Source organism: Anabrus simplex, chromosome 2, assembly GCF_040414725.1.
Source record: "Anabrus simplex isolate iqAnaSimp1 chromosome 2, ASM4041472v1, whole genome shotgun sequence".
Lineage (NCBI taxonomy): Eukaryota > Metazoa > Arthropoda > Insecta > Orthoptera > Tettigoniidae > Anabrus > Anabrus simplex.
The window spans coordinates 557,753,678-557,776,204 of NC_090266.1; the positions used below are offsets into that span (position 1 = coordinate 557,753,678).

Below are 22,527 nucleotides of genomic sequence, written 5' to 3' on the forward strand. Positions count from 1 at the left end.
CATAAACTATGCCTTAAGTTACAAGTTAATATGAATGTGTTAAACTCAACAAATCCCACTTTACATATATATTGTTATTATAAAAGGATTTCCTTAATTATCAGTTGAATGAAATGTGTGATACCTAATTAATAATACAATCTAAATGATGAAAATCAGAATATCGGATATAATGAATTGAGTAAATTAATGATATTAATTATAATGAATGCCGGGGGAAGTCTGTAACCCAGTTGTACAGTTACAAGTTCTGTCACACATTTTGTGATGCTAACTTCTGTAACATAAATATTCAGATGACACCCAGCCATAAGACATATTTGTCATTTCAGTTATACCAAGCAAGTTGGTTATGTGGTAAAGGTTGTGTAGCTGTAAGCTTCCATTTGGGTGATGATGGGTTTGAACCCCACTGTTGGCAGCTATGAAAATTGTTTCCAGTAGATTTGTATTTTCACATCAGCAAATACCAGGGTTATATCTTAATTAAGCCATTGGTTCTACCTTCTCAGTCCTAGCTCTTCTCCATCCCATCATCACCACAACCCTGCATACATTAGTGTGACATTAAACTGCTAACACAAAGAATAAATTTATATTCTGTATTTTATAACACATGAGTAAAACTAAGTAAAGGTTTGACATGCCAAATCTAACATTCCGAGTTTTCAACTGCCAGAATTGGTGTCCCCTTTTGATTCTCCAAAAATAATACAAAGGTTTCCAGAAAAATGTAGACACTCTTTGATAGTAAATATTAATGGAACAAAATGACTTACCATTATATTTCTGGCAAAGGGGGTAGGGGGAAAGGTTGTTATGTGTGTTCAAAGTTACCCCCATTAGCAGCCAAACAATGTCGATGCTGCTGAACTGCTGACCAAACTGTGGCAGTCAGCCGCACAGGACGCCTCAATGGTTTCTTGTAGCTCGATCAGTGTAGCTGGCTTCTGTCGATAAACTTCATTTTTCAAGGTTCCCCATAGGTAGTAGTCAAGAGGTGTAAGGTCTGGAGATCGTGGTGGGTACTCAACAGCTGCTCTTCAACCTATTCATCGTCCAGGTAGATTTTCATCCAAGTAGGCTCTGACATCTCTGTGGTAGTGAGGCAGAGTGCCATCTTGTTGTAGGTAAAACCTTTAATTTCCAAACACCTCTTGGATGGCATGTAAAATCAATGTTTGCAGCATATGAAGATACACTTCACCAGTTAAGGTACTTTCAAAGAAGAATGGGCCAATCAAACCGCATGGTTACAGACTACACCACATATTAACACCGGGTAGATTAACATGTTTGTTCACGTGAACGTGAGGATTTTCAGGAGCCCAGTACACACAGTTGTGGCAGTTTACAGTACAGTTCAGTTTGAATTGCACCTCGTCAGACCAGAGAACCATCCCTGCAAACTGTTCAGACTCGCAAAACATGCCTTCAAACCACTTGCAGTACCCCATCCTTCGATCCGGGTTGCCCTTGTTCATAGCATGCAGCGATTTTGGAATGTATGCTTTCTACTTTGCAGCCTTCAGAATTCGTCGTATGGTTGATCAGCTTACCTCACTTATGATACAAATGAAAAAACGAAATTTATAACCTGCAATTACCCCACTTACGCGTGCACCCTGCTTCACAGATTTTTGAGGTAACCCAATAAAATGTTGCAACACAGCAGCGCTGGAAGCTGGACTTGTTGATGTTTTTAGTCGGCCAGACCTTTCCTTATGCACATCCTGAAGAGTACCATCGGCTTCAAGTTTATCCCGAATACGATAAATTATTGTACGAGTTTTTGTCCATTGCCGTTGTACCTCCATCGTGTTTTTGTACTTCTAGTACCATTTCAATACGGCCTTGCATTGCTCAAACGACAGTGTTACTTAATTCATTGCTGCACCGTCATCTGCTGGCAAATGCGCACTAAGTTTGTTGCGCCATTCACATGATCATCATCTGTTGAGAAAACAATGGACTATGCTACCGCGGAAGAATTGCAACGATGTGTAATTTTGTACCAAAGATATTAACTATCAAAGAGTGAATAATAACACAGTAGAGGTTTCCACCTATTCAATACTAGGATGTATTTACAATATTTTAAATTACATGGAACTAGCTTCGACCCACCTAGGGGGTCATCATCAGCCATATTAAAGAATAAACAACTCTTGGCGAGATGATCCTAAAACATGTTATTTTAATGGTAAGAATCTTATGGATTTTTAATTTATAAAGTGAAGTGTGGTAGATGAAATGAGAGATGTTAGTATGGTACAGGTGAGTAATAGTTAATAATTATACAAGGAATATACTTACTAAGAAGTTTGGAACAAAGTACAAATGGGGTGCTTAGTGTTGTAAAAATTATACACTCATGGAAATCAGTAGGTCCTCGTAATAAAGAATACACTGTAAAATAACACATATAAAAAATATAAAAATATATACAAGTATGTACAAAGTCTGGAGAGTAAAAAGTGATACACTTTATATGCCGAGCCGGCTTGACACTGATCAGCTTAAGCAGAGAAATTAGGCAGTTAGTGTATTAAAGCTGTGTTGACGGGCAGCATTGATGCGCAGTGTCCACTTTCTTCTTAACCAGAAATTCAAAAATAACTTCACATCCAACAATCAACAATGCTGCCCGTCAACACAGCTTTAATACACCAACTGCCTAATTTCTCTTCTTAAGCTGATCAGTGTCAAGCTGACTCGGCATGTAAAGAGTATCACTTTTTACTCTCCAGACTTTGTACACACTTGTATATATTTTTATATTTTTTATATGTGTCATTTTACATTGTATTCTTTATTACGAGGACCTACTGATTTCCATGAGTGTATAATTTTTACAACACTAAGCACCCCATTTGTACTTTGTTCCAAACTTCTTAGTATGTATATTCCTTGTATAATTATTAACTATTACTCACCTGTACCATACTAACATCTCTCATTTCATCTACCACACTTCACTTTATAAATTATAAATCCATAAGATTCTTACCGTTAAAATAACATGTTTTAGGATCTCGCCAAGAGTTGTTTATGCTTTAATATGGCTGATGATGACCCCTAGGTGGGTCGAAACTAGTTCCATGTAATTTAAAATATTGTAACTACATCCTAGTATTGAATAGGTGGAAACCTCTACTGTGTTATTATTCATATGTTATTCTCAGTTCAATACAGACCAACAACATGAAATTCCTAACCCTTGATATTAAAGAGTGTCTACATTTTTCTGGACCTCTCTGTATGGTTACTTTAGATAGGCTGCATTTTAATAGTAGTATTGTGTTTTTCAATTTTAAAAATATCTTCAACTGCTCTATCCATGGGACATGATGTTTATCAGTAGTCGGTTTTTGTGACCAAAAATGTACATAATATATTTAATTCCATTCTTTCATGGTCACCTAGGATTTGTTTGAGAATAATTCATGTGAATAACAGGCCTGAGGAAGACTTACACATTAACCTAAAAGGCAGTTAAATGTCAACCCCCTTCTTGACACCTCAAATTTATCAGAATGGTTTTTTTTAACCATGATTGGCAAGACTGGAAAAAGAAACATGTCCGATTGCTTCACAGCTTTAAGCAACCTCCTTCATCATCCAAGTAAATTATTTTGTAAAATATACCATCCTTTCTCACTGCGACCTATTTTACAGGACAGTGAAATAATCTCTGTTCTAGTTTAATTATCATCATTTTTAGACTGTTTAATATTTAAGTATAATCTGAGATACAGAGGAGAGGGAAGGGAAAAAAGAGTATATAATTGTTCTCATCTAACACATCTAAAAACCAGTATTTTTTTTATTAGAATGTCTTACTCTCCAAATTAGGTTCCATTTGTTTTAAAGCTTGCCTCAGATAAAGGACAATAAGTATTGTTTCAGTTATAAGGAAATATTACTGCTTATAATAAATACCATATCACAAAATATGTACTGTACAGTATATAGTAGAAAATAAACACCACTTTCCAAACTTAAGATCTAGTTGTATGTTATCACAGAGTTATTAAACTAGTTTAACACTAAGATTGTCAAGAAAGAGACTTTAAGAATGTTTTCTTTTTGTGAGCCGATGTATAGCTTTTGCAATGTCCTCTTCCAAATTTTCACTACCTGGTGGATGGAGCCTCATCTGCAAGAAAAACAAAAATAAATGCCTGAAGTATATATTGACACAAATGGAATTCTGGAATGTTATGTCAATTATAAATAAAAACAAGGAATGTTATGACAGAGTGCTAAAATTCTTTAGTATCACAAAAATTAAACTGAAGTACATGAGGGTTCATAAAGATCTTTGGAATTAGCCTCCTCGAGGAAGAGGCTGCTCAATCTTCAGCATCCATCAAAACGATTATTTGCTGCATGATTAGCAATACATGTGCAATGTGGACACAAGATTCACAGGAAATTTCCTCACATCCTGGACCACCTGAATAATAATAATAATAATAATAATAATAATAATAATAATAATAATAATAATAATAATAATTTGTGTGGGTAATGCTAGCCTGGTGCAGTCCTTGTAGGCAGTGTTTGCTGTGTATAGAAATATGTGCTTTAGTGTGACAGAGGATAGGGATAGGGAATCTGCCACTTGGGCGACTGCCCTAAATGTAGGTCAGTAGTGATTGACTGTATGTGGTACTTGAGTTGCAGGGAACTTGGGGAGAGCACAAACAATCAGTCTCCAAGCAAAGAGAATTAACCATACAACCATACATACACATTCATTGTAGACTGTTATGCATTTCAGTGTTCAGTCTGCAAGCCTCTGTGAATTTACTAAACACTGCTACAATCCTCTATTTGTAACTAGCTCTGTGGCCTCGTTTAGTTCCACACCTGTTGTCTTTACATCATTAGAAAATGAGTCTAACTATTGTCGTGTTGGTCTCCCTCTAATTCTCTTACCCTCCATCACCAAATCCATTACTCTCAAAGGTATCCTATCCTCCTCCATTCGCTTCACATGACTCCACCACCAAAGATGGTTTACGATACCACTTAGCCTTTATCTGCTCATTCCGAGTACCCTCCTGTCAGTGATCCAATCCATTTGTACCAGCGATAATTCTCGCTACTTTCATGTCTGTTACTTCTAACTTATGAATAAGATATCCTGAGTCCACCCAGCTTTCACACCCATACAGCAAAGTTGGTTTGAAAACAGACTTGTGTAAAGACATTTTCGTCCAATTCTGTTGATAGCAACTGCAAATTCACTGTGTTAGCTTTTATGCACCTTGGTTCAACCTCACATACTGTACTACCATCCTGGAAGAATACAAATCCAGTTTCTGTTTTGTATTCCCACCTTGATATTCAGTTCTCTTAGGTTAGATGCTTGTTGTTTAAAGGGGCCTAACATCTAGGTCATTGGCCCTCTCTTAGGTTTCTTCCCTACTGATGTAACTTTAGTCTTGGAATTGCTAATTTTAATATCACACTCACTGCACCTATTTTCACGTTCCAATATATTAGATTACAGGCTTATGGCAGAGCCTGCCATTAAGACCAAGTTATTGGCACAGGCCAAATTGCTTACTATATTTCCTCCTAACTGAATCCCTCCAGTCAGCTTTATGCCTTTCGGTAGATGATCCATGTAAACTATGAACAACAAAAGTAAAATATTACAGACTTGTCTAACTCCTGTAATTACCTTGAACCAAGAACTCATTTTATCATCAGCTCTTATTGTAGCCCAGTTATCAACATAAATGACTTTCATCGCCTTTAATAACCCACCCTTAATCCCGTAAACCCTCAGAATGGCTAACATCTTTTATCCTCGGTAATCTATATTATGTATTCTCTAGATCTATGAAGCATGAACATAACTGCCTATTCCTTTTGTAGCATCTTTCATTTACCTGACGTATACTGAAAATCTGATCCTGAGAGCCCCTCTGTGGTCTGAAATCATATTGTTTTCATCCAGTTTACTCTCATACCGCTGATCACTCCCTCTCTTCCAAAATGCCAATGAACACCTTGCCTGGTATATTGATCATTGAAATCCCTCAATAGTTGCAATGCTTCCTGTTCCCTTGCTTATAGATAGGTACAATTACTGCTTTCACCCAATATGAAGGTACTTTACTAAAATTCCATGCTAAACTTATTAATCTGTGAAGCCATTTCATCCCTGCCTTTCTATTATATTTCACCATTCAGGTCTAATTTCATCTGTTCCTACTGCTTTATGACGTTATTAATTTTTCATGCTTCCCACTTCCTCAAGCATAATTGCACTAACATCTTTGTCCTCCCTATGGGCTTGTTGTTTGCAACATCAACAGATTTCCCTTTACATTGAAATGATTTTCAAAATACTCCTTCCACCCGTCCAGTGATTCCCTGGGATCTAATCACCTATTTTACCTGAAACACTACTTGTTTCCTTTTCACCCAACTTTCTAAGATACTTTATTACTGTCCAGAAAGGTTTCCCTGCTGCTTGACCAAGCCTTTCCAGGTTATTACCAAAGTCTTCCCAGGACTTTTCATTTGTTTTTGTTCTATTTCTTTCTTTGAAGTAAATTTCCCTGTGTACATCAATCCATGTTTGGAGCCATTTCTGATATGCCTTCCATTTATGTTTGCACCCACTGTTGGCAGCCCTCAAGAGTGTTTTCTGTGCTTTCCCATTTTAACACCAGTCAAATGCTGGGGCTGTGCCATAATTATGACCACGGCTGCTTCCTTCCCACTCCTAGCCCTTTCCTATACCATCGTATCCGTAAGATCTATCTGTTTCAGTATAACACCCCATCCTATAGCACTACAGCCCTTGAAGGTCCTTGGCCTACCAAGCAACCGCTGCTCATCCTGAAGGTCTGCTGATTACGAGGTGCCATGTGGTCAGCATGACAAATCCTCTCGGCCCTTATTCTTGGCTTTCTAGACTGGGATCGCTGTCTCACTATCAGATAGCTCCTCAATTCTAATCACGTAGGCTGAATAGACCTCGAACCAGCCCTTAGATCCAGGTAAAATTTCCTGACTTGGCCAGAAATCAAACCCGGGGTCTCTGGGTAAGAGGCGGGTATGCTACCCCTACACCACGGGGCTGGCTTATCTGTGTCAATATGACATAAATCAAATTGTATACTGTATTATACATTGTACCATGCCTGGAGATACTTAGTTCACTACCAATTAGATAAGGGTCTGTATCATTGAAAAATCCTGGAATACCTGCACATTACTAACAGATTTCCGTAATTCAAAGTCAGTTATAATATAGTCTATTATTATCTGGTGCCCCTACCCTCTCACATATGGTGAATAGCTTTATGCTTGAAGAATATTTTCATAACTGGTAATCCCATACTTGTCCCACTCCATGGCTAAATGGTTAGCGTGCTGGCCTTTGGTCACAGGGGTCCCGGGTCCCGGGTTCGATTATTGGCAGGGTTGGGAATTTTAACCATGATTGGTTATTTTCGCTGGCACGGGGGCTGGGTGTATGTGTTGTCTTTATAATCGTTTCATCCTCATCAAGATGCGCAGGTCGCCTACTGGTGTCAAATCAAAAGACCTGCATCTGGCAAGCCAAACTTGTCCTTGGACACTCCCAGCACTAAAAGCCATACGCCATCCCATACTTGCACAGAAGTCCAGTAAACACTTCCCATTCTTATTAGCTTCCATATCTTCCTCACATTTACCCAACACCTTTTCATATCCTTCAATTCTATTTCCAACTATTGCATTGTAATCACCCAATTATCCTATCCTTGCTATTGTCCCTGACTACAATGTCCACTCAGTGCTACATAAAACTTGTCAACTACAGCCTCATCTGCACCCTCACATTTACATGCCTAACAGAAATTATCTTGTGTGCAATCAACAGTCCTACCCCTCACTCTGCCCTTCCCTTTTTAACACCTGTTAAGAACACTTTATAATCTCTTATCTCTTCCTCATTATCTCCCCTTACCCAAATCTTATTACTGTAACTCCTAGTATATACAAATGCATCCTCCTTGCTGACTCAGCCAGTTCTACTTTCTTTCTTTCTTTCTTTCTTTCTTTCTTTCTTTCTTTCTTTCTTTCTTTCTTTCATTCATAAGCCCCATTACCACTGATAGCTCCCCATCAAACTCTATTTCGTTCACCAAGTTGTTTCCAAGGTGTGCCTCGCCTGTCAAGTGGAAGTGATGTTCCATTACTACCATAGGTTCTAGGCTTTCTCAATATATTCCGAACTTGTTAAATTCTGTGATGGAGGATGCTACCCTACTTACACATAATTCCTGTGAGAATCTCTCCTCTGACACTTTAAGGACCTCCGGCAGATTGCATAGTCCTAGCCACCTGAGCACAAAGTTGGCCTTGGAGTATGTCCAAGATTCCCACTCTTATTCCATAGCAAGTGGTATCCTGCTCCTCAGGACCACTTACTAAGCCACTCAGCCATTGCCCATGGCTCACGAACTAGGATGTCACTATAGTAACCCACACTAGCCAAGAATCGACCTGGTGCCCTGAAGTATGAAGGCCAAGATGGTGATCTCTCAGCACTGGAGCAAGACAACCACCTGCATCAATCATGCTCTTCATTCTGATTCATCACAGAGCTGACCAACTGTAGGGTTTAACTGATTAGGTGCTCATCTATGCTCAAGAATAAGGAATTGAATTTTGGCATGATTGCAGTGGCATATACTGGGGACTACCAAGGCTATTGGTGAAGCCCAAACCTCAAATGAGAATGATGGAAATCTAAAGCACATTATAATGTATGCATGTGACACATTGTTCTATTTACAAAACTTAAAAGCAATGAGAAAAACCGTCGCACGTATTTATGAGAGCAAACCATTAGAGACTGGTCTTACAGCCCACGCACTGCGTTCCTCTCCCCTCGACTTACGTAGCGCGGCTTGCTGCTGAATATCTGATAGGTGCGGGAACCAGTGGATAGGTGTGCTATGTTTTGCTCCGTCAGTTCGCCACTGCTAACGAACAACCATGCGTTACTCATCGTATATACTTCCTCACCTCATACTTCCGACTTAATTATATAGATAACATAGTGTTGGTATTTCACTCCTGCTTACTTCTACATGCTTGTAGGAAGACACTGCAGGGTTGCTGTTATAGGAGTACTGGTAATATAGTTTCCCTTTTATAGGTTGATCTGCAATCTTTCATATTTAGTGTTTTACTTTGTTGGTTGGAGTTGAATCCGTGATCATGGGTTGGGCACCACCCCTGCTCTCTCGAGGAAGCTAATAAACCAGTGAATGATGCGTATGACCTCTGGTAATGCTGTAAAATTCAAAAATTTAATTTAATAATAATAATAATAATAATAATAATAATAATATAATAATTTAATTTAATTTCGTGTGGCTATTTCTAGCCGAGTGCAGCCCTTGTAAGGCAGACCCTCCGATGAGGGTGTGCGGTATCTGCCATCTGTAGGTAACTGCGTGTTATTGTGGTGGAGGATAGTGTTATGTGGTGTGTAAGTTGCAGGGATGTTGGGGACAGCACAAACACCCAGCCCCCGGACCATTGGAATTAACCAATTAAGGTTAAAATCCCCGGCCCGGCCGGGAATCGAACCCGGGACCGTCTGAACCGAAGGCCAGTATGCTGACTATTCGGCCGAGTCGGACATAATAATAATAATAATAATAATAATAATAATAATAATAATAATAATAATACATGACATCTCTATAGGTCTGGTGGTGACCTAATGATGAAACGAATGGCAAAGACATCATAAACATTCAGTTCCCAAGCCACAGAAATTAAAAGTGCGAGGAGGTTTATTCTGAGAATAGAACCAGGGCCACTGGGTCAAAAGCAAGCATTCTGTCCATTTAGCTACAAAGCCAGACTTTAATTTGCTAAACCTTAGGCTACCATCTCCACTGATTACGTGTTGAGTATTGACAGTAGCAGAGGCCAGGGCAGTAGCTTGTGAAGCAGCATTGACAACACAGCAGGTTGTTCCATTGGCTATTGGCTGCAGCTCAAAATGCTTAAGGCTTGACGTTCACTAAACCAGCTATCGAAAAAGGGTAAACTAAGTCTAGCGGTAGCCCACATCTTGATCCCAACATACACCACTGCATGATTCGTTATTATTTATGAGTGTTTAAATGCAAGAAATTCACGTTTTCAGGCATGTATTATTTTTCAGAGGAGAATTCAGACATTTTGGCATCTCTTAAAGTCTGAAACTGCTAATGGGATGTTAAACAGATCATCATGAAGCTGCACTCAATTTCACGTTTACAAAATTACGAAGTTTGAGTGGAGAAGAATGTGAACAAGTACCTAGGCATGAAATCTACTTTAGACTATTCTTACAGTCTGTTTCCTACGTGAAGGTGTGTGCCCTTACTAATGCAAGAGACTCTCATAACTCTCACCGCTAGAGCATAGGTGATTTGTAAGGCATCCGCTCACTACAATGGATGCTCACTTTCAAAAACATTTCTAAGGGTAACAGTTATAATAATTTGTGTCTGGTTGCTTGACTGAATGACTGGGCGAGTTGGCCATGCGGTTAGGGGCGCACGGCTGTGAGCTTGCAACCAGGAGATTGTGGGTTTGAATTGCAATGTTGGCATCCCTGAAGATGGTTTTCCATAGTTTCCCATTTTCAAACCAGGGAAATGCTGGGGCTGTACCTTAATTAAGGCCATGGCTGCTTCTTTCCAACTCCTAGGCCTTTCCTATCCCATTGTTGCCATAAGACCCATCTGTGTCGGTGCGACATAAAGCCACAAGCTAGTAGGTCGACTGAATGACCAGCGTGATGTCCTTCAGTTCAAAGTGCCCTGCATTCGATTCCTGGCCAGGATAGGTATTTTTGTACATCTTAATACAAATCTCTTCATCTACATACAACTCACCACACTATCAAGCACCACAGAAAAATGCAATAGTGAATACATTTCTCCACATAAGTTTGGTGTCAGGGAAGGCATCGAGCTGTAAAACTGGGCCAAACTCACATGAGATGCCAACACTAATAAATTGCAAAAATAGCCAGAAATAAACATAAGAATAAGGAGAATTTATATTAATTTGTCAATATCTAGAGCCTTTCATCTTGGAAGGACAAGTAATCATAGTATAAGGATGTTTGAAGAATTCCCAATTTCACTCTAATTCATAAAAATGCAGACTGAATTCCTGAAATTCTCTCAAAGCACAGTATAAAATGATTCATTGTAATGTGTCATCAAAAGTCAGGCCACTTTTGGATTCAATGAGGATAAGCTGTGCTCTCTAATATGTTCAATGATATGTGGAATTCCTTGTAGTTATGCTGAGATCATATTATCACATTACAAAAAATGTATAAAGTAGAATATAATCATCATTTTCCAGATGCATGTTACACAGATGCACTGTGGCAGTCACTAGAACTCTCACCAAAGAGAAAGAAAGGGAATATCTATCTAAACCAGTTAACCTAACACAGATATTCATATGGCGACTTCAAATTTACTACGTTCATAAGAAAGGCAGTAGAAATATGCAAATTTATAAGGAAACTTAACAATTCAGAATGTTCATAAGAAAGAAAGTAGAAATATACAAAAGCCCAGTAATTTTAATGGGGACACTGGCTATCAGCCAAGTGATATTGGGTAATACACTGACTGACAGAGCAAATGCAACACCAAGAAGGAGTGGTTCGAAAGGGATGAAAGTTGGGGAAAAAACAGAGACGGCATGGACGAATAATTGATGTTTATTTCAAACCGATATGCAGGTTACACAATGCGCACGGCATCGACTCAGTAGGATGTAGGACCACCGCGAGTGGCGATGCACGCAAAAACACGTCGAGGTACAGAGTCAATAAGAGTGCGGATGGTGTCTTGAGGGATGGTTCTCCATTCTCTGTCAACCATTTGCCACAGTTGGTCGTCCGTACGAGGCTGGGGCAGAGTTTGCAAACGGCGTCCAATGAGATCCCACATGTGTTCGATTGGTGAGAGATCCGGGGAGTACGCTGGCCACGGAAGCATCTGTACACCTCGTAGAGCCTGTTGGGAGATGGGAGCAGTGTGTGGGCGGGCATTATCCTGCTGAAACAGAGCATTGGGCAGCCCCTGAAGGTACGGGAGTGCCACCGGCCGCAGCACATGCTGCATGTAGCGGTGGGCATTTAACGTGCCTTGAATACACACTAGAGGTGACGTGGAATCATACGCAATAGCGCCCCAAACCATGATGCCGCGTTGTCTAGCGGTAGGGCGCTCCACAGTTACTGCCGGATTTGACCTTTCTCCACGCCGACGCCACACTCGTCTGCGGTGACTATCACTGACAGAACAGAAGCGTGACTCATTGGAGAACACGACGTTCCGCCATTCCCTCATCCAAGTCGCTCTAGCCCGGCACCATGCCAGGCGTGCACGTCTATGCTGTGGAGTCAATGGTAGTCTTCTGAGCGGACGCCGGGAGTGCAGGCCTCCTTCAACCAATCGACGGGAAATAGTTCTGGTCGATATTGGAACAGCCAGGGTGTCTTGCACATGCTGAAGAATGGCGGTTGACGTGGCGTGCGGGGCTGCCACCGCTTGGCAGCGGATGCGCCGATCCTCGCGTGCTGACGTCACTCGGGCTGCGCCTGGACCCCTCGCACGTGCCACATGTCCCTGCGCCAACCATCTTCGCCACAGGCGCTGCACCGTGGACACATCCCTATGGGTATCGGCTGCGATTTGACGAAGCGACCAACCTGCCCTTCTCAGCCCGATCACCATACCCCTCGTAAAGTCGTCTGTCTGCTGGAAATGCCTCCGTTGACGGCAGCCTGGCATTCTTAGCTATACACGTGTCCTGTGGCACATGACAACATGTTCTACAATGACTGTCGGCTGAGAAATCACGGTACAAAGTGGGCCATTCGCCAACGCCGTGTCCCATTTATCGTTCGCTACGTGCGCATTACAGCGGCGCATTTCACATCATGAGCATACCTCAGTGACGTCAGTCTACCCTGCAATTGGCATAAAGTTCTGACCACTCCTTCTTGGTGTTGCATTTGCTCTGTCAGTCAGTGTATAAGAGCTCTTTGTTAGTTATGTCCGTTTTCCAAAATTGAACCAGTTAACCTGATACAGATATTCATATGGGGACTTACAAATTTATTGAATCAATCAATAAATTGAATCAATCAATCCAATCAATAAATCAATCAATCAATCAATCAATCTTGATCTCCATTTAGGGTGGTTGTCTCCCAGATGGCAGATTCCCTATCAGTTGTTTATCTAATCTTTCCTTAAATAATTTGAAAGAACTTGGAAATTTATTGAACATTTCCCTTAATAAATTATTCCAATCCTTAATTCCTCTTTCTACAAATGAATATTTGCCCAAATTTGTCCTCTTGAATTCCAATTTCCACTCAAGTTTATTCATTTATGAATGTCATTGAACACCATTTCCCATATGACAGCTCAGAACACACTGCTTAGTTGAGCATTTGGTCTCCTTACTACCTAGTCTTCCCAACCCAAAGTTTGCAAAATTTCTGTGACAGTACTCTTTTGTCGGAAATCACCCAGAGCAAATCGTGCTGCTTACCTTTAGACCTTTTCCAGTTCTCATATCAAGTAATCATGGAGTGGGTCCCATACACTGGAACAATACTCTAATTGGGGTCTTACCAGAGACTTTACTTTGTTAATGTAACCACTAAATACCATCATAGCCTTGTGAAGAGATCTGTAACCTTTATTTACAACCTCATCAATATGATTACCCCAATGAGAATCTTTCCTTATATACTCTATCGTACTTACAGATTTCACCATGAGGTCCTTTCACCCCATTAACATAGTAATTAATACTGAGAGGACTTTTCCTCTTGGTGAAATTTATTATCGGACTTTCCATCCTGTTTACCACCATACCATTGTCTCCTGTCCATCTCACAACACTGTCCAGTTCTTTTTGCAGATGCTCACAATCCTGTCTGTTCTTAAGTCTGTGACAGCATAGTTCATTGCATTTAAAGTAATAATGTGATGTCTAAGTTGAGAACTGAAATGTGGACTACATATTTTTCCAGTGGCTTGAATGAGACTCATACTGCAGGTATAATTTACTAAATAACCCACCAGGCCTACCGTATTTAATTTTAACCATCCTTGAGTACCCTCTTGTTTCTGTCACACCACTCACTTGCCAGTATTATTTACTTTATTTTTAATATCTAAAATATGGTAAATTTTTGCCGTTTTCTTCCCTATAACCTAATGGGTGTCCACTTCCATAGTTTAATGGTTAGCATTATTAGCTGCTATCCTCAGAAGCCTGGGTTTTATTCCCAGTATTGCCAGAAATTTAAGATTGGCAGCAGGCTAGTATGTGCTTTAAAAAGGTTCAAGCAGCTCACCTTCATTGGGATGTGTGCCTGAAATGAGCTGCACCACCTCGGGTTGTGGACAAGACTTTACATTATTTTACTGAAGAGATGTCTAACTTTCTTGCATTTCACTGTCTTCTTCTTTTCCATCTAATATCTTGATTCTTCAAGAGATTTGGAGAATTTCTTCATTATTTAATGTCTAATGTATTCAATTAAACATCAAACAACTTGGTATGCATAACCAGGGGGACATCACAAAGCTCACACATAACCACCAGTCATTTCTGCTGTTCATCTCGTGATCTTAATAGAAAGTATTTTCTTTGTAAAAGACCAGAGTAGGCCAGGTTCTTGAAGTTGTTTAGTAATAACTTTGCTCAGAGCAGCCATTGTTCTTGTGTGTACACTTACATGAAGTGCCCTCTCCTTATAACACATCAACTTACATTGAACATCCACACACACCACAGTATGGATAGCTCTTGGACATCTGGAGATCACTGGCAATAGCCCTCGTGGATGCTCTGGAGTTCCCATACTTCTCATTGATAAATTTCTGCACCTGCTGTATGAACTGGGGTATCCTCATACTGTCTGAACTCGGTGAGTACTCTTTGCACTTGGTTATTCAGAAGCAAAGTAATCAGAAAAATGATAACCACATTTATTTTTCACACACTCCCTCATATCTACAAAAGAACTTTTACACAATGTATAAAGCCAACCTAAGGACATGAAATAAATTAACATATGCGTAGGTACTAAAATTTCCTAAACATTGCCAGCCACCAAAAGGCTACACTACAAATGATAAGGTAAATAACGGTAATGAATTATGTCCTGACAATATTGAACATGCTTGGATTAATCACTTTCAGTCAGTGGTAATACATTAACTTCTTGATGGGATGTATAATAAGGCCAGAGCTGGTTTTAACTGTAGCCACTATTGCTAGACTGTCTTCTCTGAAGCGGACAGTTCTACCATCCTGCTTCGCCATTACAGGGGTGGTAGGTTGTCATCCCTTACAAGCACCAAGATCTCCAGGGCAAAATTTGGGACAGCGTTGTGACAATTTATGACACTGCTGAAGTGTATGAAGATACTCCTTGTACCAAGTCTGCCAGACATCTTGAGTCAACTTCTGGATATGTTTTCATTGGAAAAGTATGCTGACAGTACAGGATTTGAGACTATGATCAGGAAGAGTGGTGAATGGTTCACCAATTAGGTAGTGCGAAGGAGTGAGGAATGATGAGTCGGTAGGATCATCGGTGAGTCTGGTTAGAGGGCGAGAATTTATGCATGCTTCTATTTGTGCAGAAAGAGTCATTAGCTTCTCAAGGTTGAGTACCATGGTAGGTAGCATTTAGTATTATGGGGTGATAAATGGAGTTCAATCATTTGTGCAAGTGCCTGATACTCCCTCATGAAATGTATGTAGTCTTGTCAAAGCTTGTCACGTACTTGCAGTTTTCTCTCCAGTGAACCAGAAATGTTGTCTAGCAATATCCTTTGAGTTGCCCAATTTGGTTTTCATCCTTATGAGCAATTCATCAGTCAATAGTCCACTTTCATCCTGAAGTGATTCTTGCATTCCATATGTTCTGGTGAGGATGTTGCATGATTTAATTCTTCAAGAACCAAAACCTTTGCATCAGGGTTTCCAGGTTGTGATCAGATCTAATGAAGAGAGATCTTAGTCCATGTCCACCATCCTCATGTTGCCCTACTTGATGCTGATTCTCCCCGCTTTATATACATCCCAAGTGTGCGTCTTGAAGGACAGGGTAGCCTGGGTGAGTTCGTCTTTCAGTCTTCATGAGTTGTAGGAAGAACTGCGCACCGATTAACAAGAGATGTGAGGATGCGAGGGTGATATCCTTGGAAAGGTTCCACTTCTCACTATCCATGTTTACTGTGGGAATATTGCCAGTTATTGTAGGTAATACCACACATTCCATAATGAAGCGATAGTCACCAATGGTTGAATGGATGGTTGGGGTAATAGACAAGGATGACATTTTAAGAAAATTTGTAAATAGAATAGAGTAGTTTTAGTGTTCTTTTATGATATTTGTGATATATTTTATTTTAATTATGAAACATATTAGATTTTTATTAAGAGATGTTTAGAACTTTGGTGTTTGATGTGTAATAATAATTAAAGGGGACCAAGAGATAATTGGTCCTGAGAGAAAAAAAAAAAAAAAAAAAAAAAAAACGCTGAGGAAGAGGACAGTAAGGTCCTCGAAACATGTACAGTGTATGAGATGATAAAAAATAATTAATTAAACAGCTCTAAGTATTGACAAGGCTGATTTTTACTTATCAATGGTATGTTTATTGGAGTAAAGGTTGAGTGGACTTCGATATTTACTGTGGAATCGGCTTCAAGTGTTAGGTCGCCAAAAGCCTGAAGGTATATGACAGTAGTCTTCCTTTTCTTTAGTCTTAATTCATGCACTGCCTGGTTGGAGAAGAAACTGCTCTTTGAGCCACTGTCCAATATGGTCTGCAATATGTGCAATCTTCCTTGATGATCTTTGACCTTGACAGAAACAGTACTCAGGATTAACTGAGATTTTGAAGTACTCAAACTTCTTGAAGACTGTTACGATGACTGGCACTTGATAGATTCTGAGCTGAGGAATGAGATGTTTGTCTTGGGAAAATCAATGCTCAAAACTGATCTTCCTGATGGACTAGCATATGGTGGAATTTGTTGCAAACCTGGCAAGTGGTTTTGGATTGACATTGCTTTCCACAAATGCATGGAACTAAGGCACTTTATACAGCATTTGCTGTTTCTTACAAATTCAAATTCTTGGTTTGAACTCAACTCAACAAAATCTGGGCATCTATACAACTTGTGTTGTTCTGACCAATGGGGACTCTGACCCAGGGTGGTAATATAAGATTGTTCTGGGGGTATTCCTGACCTAGGCTTGATATAATGGCTCATATTTGTGCTAGATTGTTGGCTAGAGGAGCAGAGCTGCAGCATTTGACAGCATTTTTCCAGGAAGGTAATGAGCTCCTTAAATCCTACTGCATCAAGGTGAGAATGCCTTGTCTCAAACTCTAACCTCAATTTCCTGTCCAGGCGCAAAAGCAGAACCTCATTTAGGAGTACATTTAGGATGCTAGGTTGAACGTTCAGAGCATTGAGAGCACACATGCTGCTTTGAAATCTGTTGATTAGCAGTCATATTTAATTTTCAGTTAAGCATGTCTTTCCAAGTGGTTCTAGAAGCTGTTTGACATATTCTGGAGTCATTAATTTTGGTGAATGGTATTTACTCACAGGAGATTGTAAGCTACTGGGAAGTTTAAGTCAGAAATACTAATGTTTTTAATGACATCCTTGGCGCTTCTCCTTTCAGAGAAGATAACAAATAGTGTAATTTTAGAATATTTTATAGATTAGTATTAGTAACAACCAGGTTATGAAATGCATCCTTGAAATGCAGCCACTCGGTTAACATTCCGTTAAATGTTGGGAGGTTAGTTTAGGGTAATTTTATTTGCCTTGATAGATCATTTGATGACTGAGAATGCATTTCATTATTTGCATGGGAAGTTTTTGTTTGAATTACTTTTCTGAGCTGCACTTCAAGACAATCGACAATATCTTTGAATTCTTGGCAATAATCGATACGGGAATCAAAATTATCTTCATCATAGGATTTGAGTTCAGCTTAAATATTTTTGAACTTATCATATATGGAATATAACCTGCTCAGTTTGACTTCAGTTAAGCTGCAGTCGGCAGAATAAAGCTCAGAATTCACTGAAGTGAATATATACGTGAAACTAGATTTAAAGATTCCTCTTTTCTTTATTAAGTTCCACTTGTTTGTATCGTCCATGTTGGCGTAGATGTTATGTAAGACTGTGAAGTCAACAGATGGTGTGCCTAGCGGGTGATGATGTTCCATGGTGCGAAGTGCCAAACTAACACGGAAGGTTACACATTATCTCGCTTCTTGACGAAGCTTATAAAAATTAACCTAATATAAACATATACGTCTCTAAAATATGATAATGAACTTGGCATAAATGTATGCATCCCACCACATAACAAGTTAACTTAGATATTATGCAATGCTAGGTTCACTATGTTACCACATGCCACTACTGGTGTCACTATCCTATGATACCACTGCTGGGTGGTTGGAATGCACCAGCATTGCCACTCAAATCATCAGTCATTCAAATTAATTATGTGACATGATATGTATACTCACAACTCTCAATATTTAAATCGGTGTTCTCAAATATCTGATATTTACTGAAAAACCTACAACCTGTTTTCCAGTCATTGACCAGGTCAGGGATGTAATGAATGAAACATATATAGGCTGTTATTACAATGGGGTCGCCACTCCCAAGGTGATATTTACTATAATGGTTAATTTTGAGCAATTCAATCCGTGGGTGGAGACCATGAAAAATTAATTAATGAGGACACTGGTATCCATATTTATTTTTCACTCACTTGCTCCTACCTACCAAATAATATTTACACAATGCATAGTGCCAACCTAAGAAAATGAAATAAATTAATATAAACTTACGTACAAAACTTTCCTTAACAGCTATATGGGACACTTCCCCTTTCTCAGTTGGGTTTAGCTTTTAGACCATCTTGTGTTCTCCACTTGGGTCTTGAGACAACTGCAGCATTTAAAATACATTACTTCTATCATTCTTTCAGGGGTTGCCTATCTGAGATAGTAAAGGCAGGCACAGTTTGCATGGAAGAATGCGAGTTCATTTCACTGTCAGGATTTCGAAAAATTGTAAAACATGATTTCCACATGTGGAGAGGCACATGACCCTCAGGTTCACTCAGCCTGCACCATAAATTAGTAACAGGTTAATTTCTGGGAACAAAGAAGGATGGCCATAGAACTAACTACTCTATCCCACTTAATGCTCAGGCTATGATTAGTGTAAGTCTTTTACCTTTCACTCCTCCTGGGCCTTCGTGGCTTCAAAGGAGATGGCTTTGATTTCTATCAGTTTTATTGCTTTTCTAGTTCATTTTAGTTTTAGCTGCTGCCTCCCCGTACATGTTCAGAGAATAAATATAACTTTGAAGCCTCCAGAATTCCATTACTGGACTTTGATGTTTATTAATATGCATATATAAATGAGGGTGATCCTTATTTTTCAACTTTTGAAATTGCTCAAGTAGCTACTATTATTGCTATTGGCTAATGTATAATGGGATATGATGTCATTCCAAGCAATGATGAGAAATACATTTCCTTATCAATCTGCACAGAATAAAAGCACAGGCCAATCTCTGTCATAAGAATTGTGGCAGAGGCTTTTTTTCTATGACTGTCTGCACGGCAAGAAGAAATGTCATTTAATTGCTGTAAGCTATTTTTCCACATCCAGACCAATCTTTGTCATGAGAACAGTGGCCCCTTCGGAGACACACTAATTTCGGGAGGCTTTCTTCTATGGCCATAGCGCACACTGTCTGCACTGCAAGAAAAAATGTCATTTAGCTGCTTGCTACACCTAACAATGTACACCAGTTGTCTTGTCCCTAGTTCCTAAGTAGACAATTTGTTAGCCTTGTGCACCACGTGATCATGTTGTCCGCAAGAAATGAACAAAGGAGAGTCATACCGTGCCTAGATATTTGCGATGCAAGTGGTGACCCATGATGTTAATATTGCATGAACCAAGGTAAACTTTTGTCATACCGGGCAAGTTGGCCGTGCGCGTAGAGGCGCGCGGCTGTGAGCTTGCATCCGGGAGATAGTAGGTTCGAATCCCACTATCGGCAGCCCTGAAAATGGTTTTCCGTGGTTTCCCATTTTCACACCAGGCAAATGCTGGGGCTGTACCTTAATTAAGGCCACGGCCGCTTCCTTCCCACTCCTAGTCCTTTCCTATCCCATCGTCGCCATAAGACCTATCTGTGTCGGCGCGACGTAAAGCCACTAGCGAAAACTTTTGTCATAAGATGAATTTTAATACCTATTTTGTTGAAATCAGAGATGCCGGGCTGAGTGGCTCAGGCGGTTAAGGCGCTGGCCTTCTGACCCCAACTTGGCAGGTTCGATCCTGGCTCAGTCCAGTGGTGTTTGAAGGTACTCAAATACGTCAGCCCCTTGTCGGTAGATTTACTGGCACTGGCACCTCGGCGTCTCCGAAAACCGTAAAAGAGTAGTTAGTGGGACGTAAAACAAATAACATTATATTATTACGAAATCAGAGATGAGCAACCTATGCCGCAGTGGCCGGAAAGTGACGTCATGGCGAAACGCTGGCAACCAGGAATGAGTTCACTGGAAAATTTATAATGTCCAATAACGGACCATTTATATTGGTATTATAAATTTACTAATTCAGGACAAAAATTCCAGGTTCCCTATGGGAGCCAACATCTATATCATCCGATGGCCAGGCGGGCATCAATTTTCGGTAATGAGACAAAGTCTCTCATAGCGCATTGGCACTACCGGTGGCTCCAAGTAGCCTACGCAGTGGCCTCCACGGGGTCGGTAGATGCAGAGTGGGTTTCGTCCCTTAAGTGGCCACGGCTGGTCCGTGGTCCAACAGCTCTGTACTCTGACCGGGAAACCGAGCAGAGGAGAGCTGGCCACGGCTCTACCGTGGCTCTACGCTTCTGCATTCGGGAGATGGGAAAGGGCTGGACCTCACGGCTGGCCCTTACCATCGGCTGTCCTGAGAATGGTTTTCCGTGGTTTTCCATTCTCCTGCACTAAGGCGAATGCCAGGACAGTTCGTAGTATAGGCCGCCCATCCCCTCACCCTCTCCGCACATTTCCTTCACTGTAACAAATCTCCTGGCCTAAGAGACGGCGTCACCGTCTAAGAGGCCCTCCTCCCTCTTCAGGGGAGAAATGGAAACGTTTAGTAGTAATAGTAGCCTCCACAGTATGCACTAGCCATGCGTCTTGGTGGGTGTGCTATTTACCAACTGATGAGCCCAACTTAGCACAATGGAGCGAAACGCTGGCAACCAGGAATGAGTTAGGTGGAGAATTTATGATGTCCAATAACAGACCATTTATATTGGTATTATAAATTTACTCACTCGGGACAAATATTTCAGGTTCCCTATGGGAATCAACATCTATATCATGTCAATACATGTTGGCATATTCCTGCACATGCACGTGTTCAACTGCTGTCTGCGTTCAGTTGAGTGTCAGCTTCCATTCAGTATTGTTATGTATGTTTATTAACATCATGGTAAGTAGTTTAAGAAAGTAGTTTATTTAGCTGGTAAAGTTAAACACCACATCAGTTGACATAAATTACCATCTAATTGACAGGTTTTATCAGTCTTGTATAACAAACACAAGATGAAATTGCGTAACAGTTAATGTGCTAATGTAGTCACGTATGAATGTATAATATTTGGGGGGAAGACTAGGATTCCCATGAGAGCATTACGTCACTGTACAAAAAAAATATATTGACCTGCATTCAGAATGGTACAAAAAAAAAAAAGACAAAAGACAAATACTCATAAAGAGCAAGAGCAAAATTTCTTACAGATCTAAATAATCTCTTTGATGTTGTCCATGCTAATGCTTTGAATATGATAAAAATAGAAGAGAATAAGCTTCTTTTATTACATCAAATATAGCCCGGCCGTAGAAATTATCTTGAAGGGGTTGACTGGAAGTTGGCGGTGAAGGAGGAAAAGGTAAGGATTGAAGTTATGAAAGAGGAGGAAAAGAAGATGAAGATGAAGATGAAGATGAAGATGAAGATGAAGATGAAGGGTGATCTGATAAATCAACTGAAGTGAGTGAGTCTGATGGTAATTCAATTTATACAGAACCCTCCATGAGGTCAGCTTCAATTACTGGTTATGATGCAACTGTAGATGGAAGGAAGGCAAATTTGGAAAAGGAAAAGAAATATGTGTTTTATGACACCAAAACTAGAAGTTGCAGAGAGATGCTGTGTTTGTCCCTGAACCTACAACTGAGGGCTTGGGATATAATGCTGATGAAATAGCACTTTCTCATAGTTCAGTTCATCTATATTGGGAACAATTGAGAAAGAAACAGGCAGAAAATATAAAATATTTGTTTAAAAAGAATCCAACTTTTGTGACTTT

At 40.0% G+C, this 22,527-nt stretch overlaps 1 protein-coding gene across 2 annotated transcripts in view; it reads right to left on the reverse strand.

Moving 5' to 3' along the window:
- Positions 1-3,808: 3,808 nt before the first annotated feature.
- The window catches only part of LOC136864222 (uncharacterized), a 198,433-nt gene continuing 179,714 nt past the window's right edge, over positions 3,809-22,527 (reverse strand). For both annotated transcript variants that reach the window (XM_067140942.2, XM_067140943.2), the window contains one exon: positions 3,809-4,159. In XM_067140942.2, the coding sequence (XP_066997043.2) occupies positions 4,073-4,159 (87 nt within the window). In that variant the 3' untranslated portion in view covers positions 3,809-4,072. The remainder of the gene's footprint in view (positions 4,160-22,527) is intronic.